This window comes from Carcharodon carcharias, chromosome 9 (assembly GCF_017639515.1).
Source record: "Carcharodon carcharias isolate sCarCar2 chromosome 9, sCarCar2.pri, whole genome shotgun sequence".
In the NCBI taxonomy this organism is placed as follows: domain Eukaryota; kingdom Metazoa; phylum Chordata; class Chondrichthyes; order Lamniformes; family Lamnidae; genus Carcharodon; species Carcharodon carcharias.
In genome coordinates, this window is record NC_054475.1 from 100,607,670 (window position 1) to 100,623,514 (window position 15,845).

The window sequence follows — 15,845 nt, forward strand, 5'->3', positions numbered from 1 at the left end:
AGAGATAAAGCAGGCCTAAATTAATTATTCCTTACTGTTTGTTTTTTAGTGTAGATATTGGAGAAGTCAAATGAGTTAGAAGATTGCATTTGTGAGGATGATGTGCGTTACACCACACCAGGATGCTGAATAGCTTTTGCAAAAGCAATTGAATTTTACATTAAACAGGATTGCTTGGAACTTGTTTTTTTTTAATTTCTACCTGCGTTGCTGAAAGCGCATTGGGCTGGGAAGCAATTATTTTGTTTTATTAGCAAACTGTTACATTTGCCAATATATTCTCGTAGAATGGGCCAAATGCACTGTATGCTTGCATTGCATTCACTGAACTCAAATTACTCCTGAGCTTTTCGCCTGTGATTATTTATTTTCCATTTCGTGAAGATATTCTGTACTTTTCATGGGAGGAAGACGGATGATTTGGAAAGGATTCAAGGTTATCAATTAAATGGTTTTCTTTCCCTGAGCCAGTAGAAATCTTTGGGATTTTGTCCAGTCAAAGTCACCCTGTGGGATTAGGAAATGAAATACAGCATCCTGAACTCTGTGTCTAGATCTATTCTGAGGGAACACGAACCATTTTGGGTAAATCTATGACTAGAGATTTGAGAAAATAATTCTGCACCCCCTTCTGGATTTTGAGTTTTTCCAGGAACAAATGGCTGTAAAGTGCACAGTGACATGAGCTGTTGTGCTCTGTGGGCTGAAGCCTGTGATCCTGATGGCACACAGGTCAATCAAAAAATCTAATGAATACTTGCTTCTGATTTTCACTCCTATTGCCTTGTGCTACCTACCTTGTTGGTATCTGAGCAAGTACCCTGGCCCTTCAACTAGGTTTATTGTTTCTGAGTGAAAACACTGTATTCTAGACTATTACAGTATAAGAAAACACTTTTTTTGCTAATGGTATGCATCTAATCAAGCAGTTTCTTTCGTGGAAAAGTACAACAATAAGCACTGCCTCTCACAGCACAAGTGTCCCTGGAATGCTGCTTATGCCCATAAAACTGTAGCTATATGTTCATATATTGTAATTGTGGAAAAGTCTGCAAGAATGTTGATGTATGTGAACAGAATGGAAAGGTTGTAAAACATAGAAACATTTGAATTGCTAAGAGCCTGTAGGAAATGGTGAATTAGAGTTACATATTGTAAATGTGAAAAAGAAATGCTGCAGTGGACTTGATGGAGTTAATTACTATTTATTGTGAATTATTTTCCAGGAGGAATTCCTTCTGTCGAACCTTTTCGCAGAGGTCTCAATGAACTAATGATTGTCTGTCAACATGTGCTGAATACATTTGAAGTGAGTCTGAAATTCACTAAACTGTTTCCGAGATTTCCTGGTAGAGGGCTGCAACAGTGAATATGAGATTCTGCAAATTATCCAAAATCATTTGATGGTGCCTGAGGCTTTACAGTTACTGGTTGTTAGCATTGTCTTGCAGCGGCTATATGTATCAGACTGAAGTTTTCCTCTATAAATAGACTGAGCTAGTATTAGTAATGGTGACATTGAAATTACTGGAAAAATCCACCTGGTTCACTACTGTCCTTAAGGGAAGGAGATCTACTGTCTTTACCCCATCTGGTCTATATGTGACTCCAGAATCGCAGCAATGAGGTTGACTCTTAATGCCTTCTGAAATTGCCTAATAAGCTAACTGGTTATATCAATCTGCTACAAAAAGGTCTAATAAGAATAAAACGGGGCGGACAACCGGGTATCAACGTAGGAATCGGAGATGACGAAGGTACACCCAGCCTAGATGACCCTGCAAAGTCCTGCTCATTAACACCTGGGGATTTGTGCCAATATTGGGAAACAGACCAGGTATACAGTAGTCTGACACTGTCATACTCAAAGAATCATATCTTCTGGCAAAGCCCTAGAGCCTTCCATCACTATTCTTGTCCCACCAGAGCTGAAGGCACAGTGGTGTAAAGTCAGAAGGGAGTGACCCTGGAAGTCCTAAACATTGATCCTGGCTCTCATGACGTTTCATGGTATTGGGTCAAATGAAGGCAAGGAAATCTACTCCTATTACCAATCCCCGTTCTCTCTCAGTTGATGAATCTGTACTCCTATGTTGAACATATGGAAGAAACACTAAGGGTAGTAAGGGCATAGACTACACTGATTGAAGGATTTTGATGTCCATCACCAAGCTGGCTGATTGCTGAAGTGCGTATCTACTATACTGGGCTTGTGACAGGTGATGAGAAAACCAGCATGAGGGAAAAACCTGCTTTACCTCATCCTCACCAAACTACCAGTCGCAGATGCACTAATCCATGAGAGTATTGTGACTACCTCACAGCCTTTGTGGAGATGAAGTCTCTTCTTCACACTGAGGCCACCTTCCATCATGGTGTGTGGCATTACCACTGTGGTAAATGGGATAGATTTAGAACCGATCTTGCAGCTCAAAACTGAGCATCCATGAGGCACTGTGGGCAAAACTGTATTTCACCACAATCTGTAACCTCATGAACTGGCATATCCCTCAGTCTACCATTACCAATAAACAAGAGAACTAGAACAAAAACAGAATTACCTGGAAAAACTCAGCAGGTCTGGCAGCATCGGCGGAGAAGAAAAAAGTTGATGTTTTGAGACCTCATGACCCTTCCACAGAACTGAGTGAATATAAGGAGAGGGGTGAAATATAAGCTGGTTTAAGCTGGTGGGGGGGCGGGGTGGTGGGGGGGGGGGGGGGGGGGGGGGGGGGGTGTGTGTGTGTGTGGCGCGGGTGGTGTGGTTGTAGGGACAAGCAAGCAGTGATAGGAGCAGATAATCAAAAGATGTCACAGACAAGAGAACAAAAGAACACAGAGGTGTTGAAGGTGGTGATATTATCTAAACGAATGTGCTAATTAAGAATGGATGGTAGGGCACTCCAGGCACAGCTCTAGTTGGGGTGGGGTGGAAAGACTAGCAGGGCATAAAAGATTTAAAAATAATGGAAATAAGTGGGAAAAGAAAAATCTATATAAATTATTGGAAAAACAAAAGGAAGGGGGAAGAACCAGAAAGGGGGTGGGGATGGAGGGGGGAGTTCAAAATCTAAAGTTGTTGAATTCAATATTCAGTCTGGAAGGCTGTTAAGTGCCTAGTCAGAAGATGAGGTGCTGTTCCTCCAGTTTGTGTTGGGCTTCACTGGAACAGTGCAGCAAGCCAAGGACAGACATGTGGGCAAGAGAGCAGGATGGAGTGTTAAAATGGCAAGCGACAGGGACGTTTGGGTTATTCTTGCGGACAGACCGCAGGTGTTCTGCAAAGCGGTCACCCAGTTTACGTTTGGTCTCTCCAATGTAGAGGAGACCGCATTGGGAGCAACGAATGCAATAGACTAAGTTGGGGGAAATGCAAGTGAAATGCTGCTTCACTTGAAAAGAGTGCTTGGGCCCTTGGACGGTGAGGAGAGACGAAGTGAAGGGGCAGATGTTGCATCTTTTGTGTGGGCATGGGGAGGTGCCATAGGTGGGGGTTGTGGAGTAGGGGGTAATGGAGGAGTGGACCAGGGTGTCCCAGAGGGAATGATCCTTATGGAATGCCGCCGGGGGGGTGAAGGGAAGATGTGTTTAGTGGTGGCACCATGCTGGAGTTGGTGGAAATGTTGGAAATTCCTTGGATGGTGGATTCCAGCACGTGACTGCAAATGGCACAGCTGAAGCATTTGCAGCCATCTTCAACCAGAAGTGCTGAGTGGATGATCTATCTCAGCCTCGTCCTGAGGTCTTCACCATCACAAACGCCTGTCTTTAACCATTTTAATTCATTTTTGAGAAACTATCTGAGTGCAATGGATGCAGGAAAGACTATGGGCTTTGAAAGCATCCCGGTTGTAATGCTGAAGACTTGTGCTCCAGAGCAAGCGTGCCTCTAACCAAGCTTTTCAGTATAGCTAAAACATTGGCATCTTCCTGACAAAGTTGAAAGTTGCTCAGGAGTACCCTGTCCACAAAAAAACAAAATTTGAAATATTCAATCGGGCCCAATTATCGACCCATTAGTCTGTTCTCAAACATCAGCAAAGTGATGGAAGACATTGTCGGCAATGTTTCGGGTGGCACCTACTCAATAATAACCTGCTCACCGATGCTCAGTTTAGGTTCCGCAAGGGCCACATGGCTCCAAACCTCACTACAGCCTTGATCCAAACATGGACAGAACAGCTGAATTCCAGAAGTAAGGAGAGTGGCTGCCTTTGACATCAAGACAGCATTTGACCAAATGTCCTGAGCAAAATTGAAGTCAATGGGAATTGAAGGGAAACCCTGCACTGGCTGGAGTCATACCTAGCACAAAGGAAGATGGTTGTGACAGTTGGAGGCTAATCACTTCAGCCCCAGGACATCGCTGCAGGAGTTTCTCAGGGCAGTGTCTAGACCCATCCGTTTTCAGCTACTTCATCATGACCTCCCTTCCGTCATGAGATCAGAAGTGGAAATGTTTACTGATGTCTGGACGGGGTTCAGTGTCATTTATAACTTCTTCAATAATGATGTAGTCCATGCCTTTGTGCGGCAAGCCTTGGACAACATTCAGGCTTGGGCTGATAAGAAAAAAAGTATCAAGAAAAGACCATCTTCAACAAGAAAGAGTGTAAGCATTTCCCCTTGACATCTCCAGTACCATCACTGAATTCTCCCGCCATCAATATCTCGGGGGTCACTATTTGATCAGAAACTTATGTCGCTACTGTGTCTTTAAGAACAGGTTAGAGGCTGAGTATTCTGCAACAAGCAACTCAGCACCTGACTCCCCAAAGCCTTTCCAATATCTACAAGACACAAATCAAGAGTGTGATGGAATACTTTCCACTTGCTTCAACAACACTCCTCCCAGAAGTTGAACACCATCCTGGACAAATCAGCCCACTTGATTGGCACCCTATCTACCACCTTAAACGTTCACCCCCTCCACCACTGGTGCACCATAGCAGTAGTGTTTACCATTACAAGATGCATTGCATAAATTCGCCAAGGCTTCTTCAACAGAACCTTCAAAGATGATTTAAAACCTGCCGGAACTTCTGACAGCTAAACACACCAATCCTGGTGGCCAAGATCACAGCTGCAGGCCTGAATACTGCACTCCTGTTGTTAGGTGCAAGGACAAGCAACCTGGGGTTTCCTCAGCCCATATGAGTGCCCAGGAAGGGGAAAGAAGGTAGTTACTGTGGGGCGGAATTTAATGACCTCCCCCGAAGTGGGTTTGGAGGGGGCTTTTAATCAGGCAGGAGGATACCAGGTGGGGACCCTGCTGCCTTCCTGCCTCTGCCCTGATTAAGTCTGGGGCGGAAGGTTCATGGACTGCCTATCTGTCCCACTGCCAATTGAGAACATTAAGTGGACAATTAATGCACAATCAATGGTATTCAACCAGCAGTAGGCAGGGCAGTCGCCATGCAGAAAACCCACAAAGCAAACCCTTTTGTGCTTGTTTCCAGATTCCCAGGGAGGGTCCTTCATTCAAAGCCATTCAGTGCCTGATCAAGGGACCTGGCATCAGCCTAGTTGGAGCCACCTCTCTGCCCTTGCTGCTGAATTCCCCCATCTCCTTTGATCCCTACCCTGTCACCCCCATTCTGCCCTTACTCACTTATGACCTTGGTCCACTGGTGACCCTAGGCCTTCTCTGAGTACATTGCCGCAGCTGCAACCGCTCTGGCTGGCACTGCCTGCAAAACACAGCTGCCAGCCTCTGATTGACTGGCAGCTCTTTTGGGGGCAGAATGTCCACCCTATGGCCCTTGATGCCAGGGACAGCCCTTTGCTGGCCACTTAAATGCCTGAGAGGCGCTTATTACCGGTGGGCCTTCCCCAAAGGAAAGGACATGGGCCTCTGGCCGGCTCTCCAGCCAGCAGGTGATACCACCATCACCTGCATTAAATACCGCTCATAGAAACTGTACAGATTGGAATAACCTGTCATCTAAAGCTGATTCATTTACCAATGGGAGTCAAAAATGTACGTGATCATAGGCTTTCCTGAAAAAGAGCTATCCTGTTTACTTCCACCTTCCAGCCCTTGAATATGCATTTGATTTGTTATTACCAACAGGGCTACAGGTTGCTGTTTTTTAAACAGGATGAGGGTTTCTACCTCTCCCATCTTCTCACATAGTGAATTCCGGACCCTCAGCAGACTCTGGGTGAAAAAAAAATTACTCAACTCCCCTGCGATTCTTCTACCAATTACTTTAAATCCATGCCCTCCCATTTTTTGACCTTGCTGTTAATGGAAATAGGTCCTTCATAATTTTATACACCTAAATTAAATCTCCCCTCAGCCTCCTTTGTTTCATAGAAAACAATCTCAGCCTATTCAATCTTTATCATTGCTAAAATTCTTCAATCCTGGCAATATCTTCATAAATTTCCTCTGTACCATCTCTAGCACAATCATCTTTCCTATAATGCACTGATCAGAACTGTAAGCAGTACACCAGCTGTGGTCTAACTAGTTTTATACAGTTCTATCATAACCTCCCTGCTCTTATATACTAGGCCTCAGCCAATAAAGAAAAGTATCCTGTGTGCCTTCTTAACCACCTTATCTAGCTGTCCTACTACTTTCAGGGGCTCCCTTGGGGCAGCCCTCATTCAAAGGCACTCAATGCCTGATCGAGGAACCCAGAATTGGGAAGGGGGCCCCGCTGAGAGCCACCCCTTTGCCCTTGCTGCTGACGCCTCCTTCCTGTGTTCTCCACCCAGTGACACCTACTCTGCGACCCCCATTCCATGACCTGGGTCTCTCGGTGATCCTAGGCCTTTTCCTACTACTTTCAGGAATTTGTGGACATACAATCCAAGTTCCTTCTGTTCCTCTGCACTTAGAATCCTAATATTTATTATATATTTCATTGTCTTATTTGTTGTCCTCAAGTTTATTAACTCACAGTTCTCTGGATTGAATTTTGTTTACCAATTTTGTGCCCACCTGACCAGATTATTAATAACAAAAACAGAATTACCTGGAAAAACTCAGCAGGTCTGGCAGCATCGGCGGAGAAGAAAAGAGTTGACGTTTCGAGTCCTCATGACCCTTCGACAGAACTGTTCTGTCGAAGGGTCATGAGGACTCGAAACGTCAACTCTTCTTCTCCGCCGATGCTGCCAGACCTGCTGAGTTTTTCCAGGTAATTCTGTTTTTGTTTTGGATTTCCAGCATCCGCAGTTTTTTTGTTTTTATCAGATTATTAATATCTTCCTGCAGTTTACAAGGTTCTTCTTCATTATCAACCATATGGGAAATTTTTGTATAATCGGCAAACTTCTTAATCATGCCCATTGCATTTAAATTTGAATCAATGATCTATATAGCAAACAGCAAGGGACTTAGTTCTGAGGCCTACGGAACCCCATTTGAAACAGCCTTACAGTCACAAAAAAAATCTTGACAATAACCCTTTGCTTCCTGTCACTGAGCTAATTTTGGACCCAACTTGTCAGTTTTCCTTGGATCCTATCAACTTTAATTTTCTGAGCAGTCTTCCATGTGGGAACTCATCAAAAACCTTGCTAAAGCCCACGTACATCAACCAGACTACCCTCGTTGATCCTTGTTACCTTATCCAAAAATTCAATCAATTTAGCCAGACAGAACCTTCCCTTAACAAATCCATGCTGATTTTCCTTGTATAATCCATACCTCTCTAAATGACAATTTGTATTATTTCTCAGAATTTTTTCCAATTATTTGCCATTACTGAGGTTAGCCTGATTAGCCTATAATTGCTTGGGCTATCTCTTCCTTTTTAAACAACAGTACAATGGTAGCAGTCCTCTAGCATCATGCTGGTAGGCAGAGAGGATTGGAAACATGATCAGAGCTTCTACTGTTTCTTCCCTTAGTGCTCTTGAATACAATTCATCCAGGCCTGGTGGTTTATCCAATTTCAAGGATGCTAAAAACCTTAATATTTCCTCTTTCGTCATGTTTATCCACTATTTCATAGTACCCCTCAACTACAATATCTGCTTTGTCCCTTCATTTTGTGAAAACAGATTTGAAATATTAATAAAGAACCATGCCTCCTAATCTTTCCTTAGTTTATCCTCTTTCCCTTTACATATTTATAAACCATCTTTGGGATTTCTTGATTTTATTTGATTAAGTTGAGCCTGGAAGGCTGTCATGGAACAATATCTCCTCTGCACCTTCAACATTCAAGTTATGGGGTTGAGTGCGGCTGGAGATGCCAAGCGAGAGGGTAGGTTGGGTGGGCATATGGCCCCCCGCTTTTTGGATGAGTGCCTCACTACTCTCCTGGAGGATGTAAAAGATTCCATGGCATTATTTCGAAGAAGAGTGAGGGTGTTATTCCAGGTGCCCTGGCCAAAATTTGCCCCTTAATTAACATCACAAAAAACTTATTTTCTGGTCATTATCACATTGCTGTTGTGGGAGTTTGCTGTGCACACCAGTGACTACACTTCAAAAGTATTTCATTGACTAGAGAGCTTTGGGACGTCTGTAGTCATGAAAGGCGCTACATAAATGCAGGTCTTTTTTCTCATCAGTCATGACTCATATGTGATACGCATATCACCTCAACCTCACACATTTAGGACAGGATTTTGAAGTCATTGAGCAGGCGAGGAGGGTGGGCCCAGGAGCAGCCAGGAAATGGTCCGCCGCTCGTGATCGGCTCCCAACCGCGATTTCACACTAGGCGGCCAATTAAGGCCCGCCTAGCGTGAAACGCGGCTCGTCTCTGGTCAGGAAGGGGCAAGTGGGGGTGTGTACCTGTTGGCTGCCATGTCCAATAGCTACCTGGTGGCTAGTTTAAAATGGCCCAGGCAGCCCCTGGAAGGCTGTCATGGAACAATATCTCCTCTGCACCTTCAACATTCAAGTTATGGGGTTGAGTGCGGCTGGAGATGCCAAGCGAGAGGGTAGGTTGGGTGGGCATATGGCCCCCCGCTTTTTGGATGAGTGCCTCACTACTCTCCTGGAGGAGGTGGCTGCCAGGATGGACATCCTTGTCCCCAGAGGTGGAAGGAGGAGATCACTGCACCTCACTGAGATGGAATGGGAGGAGGTGGCAGCGCTGGTGAGCAGCCATGATGTGGTGCAGCGCACATGGGTGCAGTGCCGGAAGTGGTTCAGTGAGCTCCTGCGCTCAGGAAGGGTGAGTACCGTGTTGGCCTGGGTCAGTGTGCAGAAGTGTTAAGGTGTGGCCGTCCCCCCCGTGGACCTCAGATGTTCTAGAGTCTGAGCGCCAACTTGCAATGACACTGGACCTGGCCAAGGAGGTGAGCCCTGGCTGCTTGGACTGAGTGCCTTACGGCCCGAGGGACAGGACTCAGATGTGCCCTGTGAGGTGTTCCTCAGCTGGGGTTGGCCAGGCTGCAATGGCGCTGCAGGTGGAAGTGGACTAATCAATGCTCCTCTGTCCTTTCAGGAGAAGACGAGCCATAACCAAGAAGAGAGGCATATACAGGCGGAGGCTCGCTCAACCTCCTGCTGCTCAGCAGGTTCGAGCAGGACGCTCTCAAACTCAAGAGCCGGCACAGCCCCTGCGCAACCGAGCATGGAGAGGTGGTGGTGCCAGATGAAGGTAAGAGCACAGTGCACAGAGATGAGAGTTTTGGATTGTGCAACTTTTCTAGTGTAGTCCCTTCATTGATGGGAGCCTTGAACCTGGAGTCCCCATTGATCATTGAAAGAAGATGGCACCATAATGCAAATCTCCATTGTCTCACCATGGTGGCATATACAGTGACAGTGTGGTGACTTTAACTAATGTGTCATTTTTCTGCCTTTTAGGTTCGCCAGCACTCAATCACTCTGTGGACCTCAAAGGGCCACCCCTGAAGCCGGAGGACCACCGGGCTTCACTTGCACCTACATCACTCCCGCTCTCTGAAGCAGGCACCAGTGCAGATACCAGCACCTTGGTAGGCATTAGAACGGCAACTAGAATGTCGGTGTACATTGGTGAGTGCACTTCACACTCGTTGAGGTGGAGGCAGAGACAGAGAGTGCCTAGGGCACCGGCAGTCAGAGGACTGCGGGAGACCAGGACAATGCTCAGTCGAAGGTATATGATGAGCTTCTGGAGTTGTCCATTAGGTTGTAGATGCTGAATGTCCAACGAGATGTGTGGGATCTGGCGGAGTTCCATAATGGTCTGCTTACAATGGTCTCTGTTGTGGAGGAGTCCATGCGGAGTGCGAGCACAGCGTTGACCCTCATGGCCAGGTGGACTGCCTCCTCCATTGAGAGAGTGCGACTCTCTTGAAGAGGCAACTCCAGGAACAGAATCAGGGGTTCCTGAGGTTGCGCTCGGACCTGCAAGCCCTCAGACAAGCCATGACCTCAGGTGGTCTGTGCCAGTGTGGGAGATGGATCAGGCGCCCAGTATCCCAGCTAAGTGCCCGTACATCAGTGGTGAGCAGGGAGGTCTAGAGTGACCCCACGTTGGCGCATGAGCTGCTTGTCGTCTCTGTGTGCTCTTTTCAGGCACTCATGATGACGGCAGCAGCTCCTCTGCCCCTCTGCCAGTGACAATCGCATCTGATGAGGCTGCGGCGACTGGGGAGATGCCAACTGTGGCACTGGCCGCTCCCTCCCAGTTGAGGCCAGAGGACAGCTACCAAGGTCATCAAGGCCTACAAGACAGCAGAGTCAGCAGGCTGTCTTCAACGAAGTGGGGCACCAAGACGTAATGCTTGTAAACATAAGTTAAAGGCACCGTGAGCACAAGGGGGACAGTTCGCGGGTGATTTTTCTCTTCCATTTATGTTTGGTTTATCTTTACTGGCCTGGGAATGAAGACCAGAGGTGGTTATGTAAATGGTTTTGGATTGTCAAGTTGAGATAAATTTTGTTTTTGTTGTAATGGCCTGAGTATGCTTCACCTTTTTATTTTTTTGGTGCAGAGTACGCCAGTATGTAATGCTGGACATGAGTGGCTCTAAACTTTATTGCACAGGCACTGAGTGAACTTTGGGTTCAAATAAAAGCATCATTTCAGGCATCTGGGGTGGAGGCGGCAGCCCTGGCATGCGGTTGAAGCTGATCTTTGGTAGCCTGGCTGAAGGAGCATTGGATCAAGGTGTTGCAGCCTCTCTGGAGGTGCCTCCATGCCCTCATTGTTCTCCTCACTGTGCTTCTCTTCTGACTCATTACTGGACTCATCACCTGTGGCCTGCGCAGCTGCGTCAAGATCCTCTTCCTCCAGTGGGTCCCACCTTGCCAGTGCCAGATTGTGGAGAGTGCAGCATGCAGCCACTATCAATGACACCCACTCTGGGGGTGTATTGTAGTGCACCCCCTGAACAGTCCAGGCATTGGAAGCACATCTTGAGAAGACCTATAGTCCTCTTTATCACCACCCTTGTGGAGGCATGACTCCTATTGTAACACTTCTCTGCCTCTGTTCTTGGGTGGTAGAGAGGCATCATGAGCCACCTCTTCAACGGATAACTCTTGTCACCCAGCAGCCATCCACCCAGTTGGGCTGGAGCACTGAAGAGCCTCGGCACATGGGAGTTTCTTAAGATATAAGCGTCATGGGAGCTGCTAGGGAACCTTGCACAGACTTGCAGAATCTGCATCCTGTGGTCACAAATTATCTGAACGTTCATGGATGGAATCCTTCCTGTTGACAAAGGCACCCGGCTGACCTGCTGGCGCCTTGATGGGCACATGTTTGTAGTTGATTGCACCCTCGATGTGGGGGAACCCAGTAATCGCTACAGAGCCTCTGGGTCACTTAGCCTAGCTGGCCTCGTCTGTATGGTAAAGAATAAAGGTCAGTACCCACCTGAACAGAGCTCCTGTTTACCAGCTTGATGCAACTGTGGACAGCTGATTGGGATACTCCACACAGATCTCCCACTGATCCCTGGAAAGAGCTGGATGTGTAGGAGTTGAGGGCCACTGTGACCTTCAGAGCCACTGACATAGGGTGTCCACCCACACAGTCGGAGCTGATCCCAGGCTCAATCATCTGACAATCGGAGGTCATTGTCTCCCTTGGGAGGTGGAGCTTCCTTCAGCATTGCACCTCGGACATATCGCCGCCCATAAACCCTGGCAGCAGGATCTGTGGCCCCTTACGCCTTAGACTTCCTGCTATCCTGCGCCCCTTGTGCCTGCAACTCTCCTCCCACCGGTTGCTCCCATGGGAGCTGCAAAGGGACACCTGGTCTCCTCTCCCTTCTGCCCTTCTCTTCCTCCTCATAGGAGATGCCATCAGGGGTGAAGACAATCCCCATTACCAGGGTAACAGAAGGCTGTCTGATACCTGGAAGGGTCCACACAGTCTGAATCTTCTGGGGGCTTTGGAGACACCAAGGAGTCCTGAAATGAAGCCTGGAAATGGTAAGAATGAAACTCCGAACAGAGATGAAGTGCCAATTGCCAAGTACCAATAAGTCACAGCAGCAAACAATGTACCAAAATCCCCACTACTGACACTGGCAATGCTGCTCACCCCTTTTATCCCGCCTGTGGATGGGGTTTTTGAAAATGTCGGCTGGTTGCCTGCCCGTTTTGCCTGTGCGATGAGTGCAAATCGCATGGGCAATGAAAAATTGGCGTCAATTGTCTTTTTAATGGCCTTAAGTGGCCTCTTAATTAATGGCGGGTGCTGCTCCTGCACCTGCTTGCACGTGCCAAACGAAATGTTGTGCGATAACGTTGGGACACTCACCCGACCCCATTTTATGCCTGCGGGATGTAAAATTTTGCCCTTAGTGTTGCTGCAAGTTCTGCATTCACATCTCACAAGTTATACACACTGCCAGCTATTCAACCATGACAGCCACATGATCTGAATAGATTGCAGAATACCTGCACTCCTCTCTACCTTGCAGGATGTGACGTCACACAACTGGAGGCAGCAGAAGTTATCTGTGGGGGATAGATGCACTTGCATGTCCTAATCCCCGTGGAGTGTTGGCCTTTGCTGAGGGTGGGTCTGAAATCCTGAAGTTGATGGTATCCTCATACCTAATCCTTCTACTCATATATTCCACCTACCCCAGAGCAATAAGGGCACTCCTAGCACCAGAAAAAGGTGCAAATTATCCGAATTCCCACCCTCTGTTTTTCAGTGAGATATAATCAAAAATTGCCACAATAAATCTCTCAAATTGAAGTAAAAGCTTATTTTATTAAATTGACATTGAAAATACAGTACAGACATAGTGAAAAAAGGTGTACATGTGGACTAACCACTAATAGTTGTACTATGAGTGTATTTGCAATACCTACACAGTGTCAGCATATCTTTTAACTGCATCAGTTAGGAAGTGATTATTCGTCTCAGTTTGAATGCATCAGTACAAAGATATACTTTCACAGGACTGTCAGCTTGTTACAGTACATTCTGTCTGATTGTCACATGCTGATTCTGATTAATTTCTTCTTTCAGGTCAGTATGAAGGAATATAAAGAGCAGCATAAGCAGGAAGAAGCAATGGATCAATTGTGATAAGGCACATGCATGTGTAATACTGTACTTTTTATATATTTTGAAAATTAAACAAATTTTTAAAAATTGGAATGAGTTAGTTTGATGGTTTAAAATAACCCTCATGGAATTCCACCCACACCAATTGGATGCAGCTGATTCTCTGGATGCAAAGTAAATAAATGTTTAGTTTCCCAGCTTGACCTTCTCTTGCTTTAACTCAAGCAGTTAGTTTGCAATTCAAAATACATAGTAAGTCCCACTGAAGATTATATTTACTTGTGTTTCGCTTTTCCCTTTTCTCTGCTGTGTATTTCCTGTTAGTCCCCAGCTCCTTATAAACATACAACAGACATGCAATGTATGTTGGCAGATGTAAGAGGATTTTTGTGTTTGTGTACCTTAATCACTAGGCAAGGTCACTGTCAGCCAGTTAGTGGCATACAGCACTGGCAACAAAAGGTAGTCCATAACCACCTTTAGAATAAGAAGTCGCTGAGTGAAAAATAGCCACCTTTCTGAGGTCAAAAAATGTTTGGATGTTAAAATATGGGCTGGGGTTTCCCAGCCCTGGTGCGGCGGGCCAGCGGGAGGGGTCGGAAAATCCCGCCCACGCTTTTTCTTGGTGTTTGGGATGGTACAAAATGAGTTCCTCTTTCATTGCATCAATAGTACACTGTGTCTGAACTACTACAGTCTCTATAATTAGATATGCATTTTTCAAAATTAAAGCAAATTATTGATCATAAGAACTGGCTTAACAAAAATAATCTAACAAATTCAGGTTAATGTGGATAAACTTGAATTTAATTGTGAGCAATGGCCTTTGACTATTACCTGTTCCAGGTACCACTTTAAACACTTTCTTTTCCACTTCTAATTGACATGCCCCCTTGTGGAAATAGCACAGCTGCGTATATGGTTTTCCTGGTGCCTGCTAACCATATAAGTTAGCTTCAGTATTTAAGAATGTGCAATACTGAACTTTTACAGGCTTTTTTTCACTTCAATCCAAGAAATTTATCCAAAATTTGTCCTCGATAAGGTGGTAGTAAGCTGCCTTCGTGAATCACCACAGTCCATCTGATGTGTGTATATATATATATATATATATATATATATATATGGCTGGTCTAGTTAAGTTTCTAGTCAATGGTAACCCCTAGGATGTTGATAATGGGGGACTCAGCAATGGTAATGCAATTGAATTTCAAGGGTTGATGGTTAGATTCTCTTGTTGGAGATGGTCATTGCCTGGCATTTGTGTGGCGCAAATGTTACTCACCACTTATCAGCCCAAGCCTGAAGGTTGTCCAGGTCTTGCTGCTATGGATACGGACTGCTTGAGTATCTGAGGAGTTGCGAATGGTGCTGAACATCGTGCAATCATCAGTGAACCTCCCCATTTCAGACCTTCTGATGGCGGGAAGGTCATCGATGAAGCAGCTGAAGATGTTTGGGCTTAGGATATTATCTTGAGGAATTCTTGCAGTAATATCCTGGAACTGAGATGATTGGCATCCAGCAATCACAATCATCCTCCTTTGTGCTAGGTATGACTCCAACTAGTGGAGAGTTTTCCCCTGATTCGCATTGACTTCAATTTTGTCAGGGCTCCTCTGTGCCACATTGGGTCAAATGCTGCCTTGATGTCAAGGGCAATCACTCTCACCTTCTCTCTTGAATTCAGCCGTTTTGGCGTTGTTTGGTCTAAGGCTGTAATGAGGTCAAGAGCCAAGTGACCCTGGCGGAACCCAAACAGAGCATTAGTGAGCAGGTTATTGCTGTGTAATTGCTGCTTGATAGCACTGTTAACAACGTCTTCCATCAGTTTGCTAATGATCGAGAGGCAGCTAATGGGGCATTAATTGGCTGGATTTGAATTGCTCTGATTTATCTGGACAGGACAGACCTGGGCAATTTTCCACATTGTCAGGTAGATGCCAGTGCTGTAGCTGTACTGGAATAGCTTGGCTAGGGGCAGGGCTTGTTCTGGAGCATAAGTCTTTATTAATATTGTTACAGATTCAGAGGAGATTTAATTGAGAATTCTATGAACAAAGTAATAATCTGGTGCAGAAAATTATGTGCGCATATCCTTATTGGTAGCCATTAGAAAAGACAAAAGGTTTCTCTTATAAAGTGGGCATGCCTACCGGGGCAAGATCTCTCCCAGGGCATTGGTGCATAGTTGCAGTTGCATATCTCTATGATTTCTTGGATATTTGGCAGTTCATAAACTCTTCATGGTTAGAAATCTTTACTAAAATGAAGTTGATTTTCAGTTTCTTGACATTCCAAGCAAGTTTCTGGCCAGTAGGATAACTATTCATATTTTAGTTTGATGACCTCTTTGGCAAGTAATCATTTAAGTGGCAGATGAATAAAAGATGTACCTTGATACTG

At 45.6% G+C, this 15,845-nt stretch overlaps 1 protein-coding gene across 1 annotated transcript in view; it reads left to right on the forward strand.

Moving 5' to 3' along the window:
• polr1d (RNA polymerase I and III subunit D) overlaps nucleotides 1–13,528 on the forward strand; it is a 35,212-nt gene extending 21,684 nt beyond the window's left edge. The window contains exons 4-5 of the mRNA XM_041194783.1: nucleotides 1,227–1,309; nucleotides 13,401–13,528. Coding sequence (XP_041050717.1) covers nucleotides 1,227–1,309; nucleotides 13,401–13,460 — 143 coding nt within the window. The 3' untranslated portion in view covers nucleotides 13,461–13,528. The remainder of the gene's footprint in view (nucleotides 1–1,226; nucleotides 1,310–13,400) is intronic.
• The last annotated feature ends 2,317 nt before the right edge of the window (nucleotides 13,529–15,845 follow it).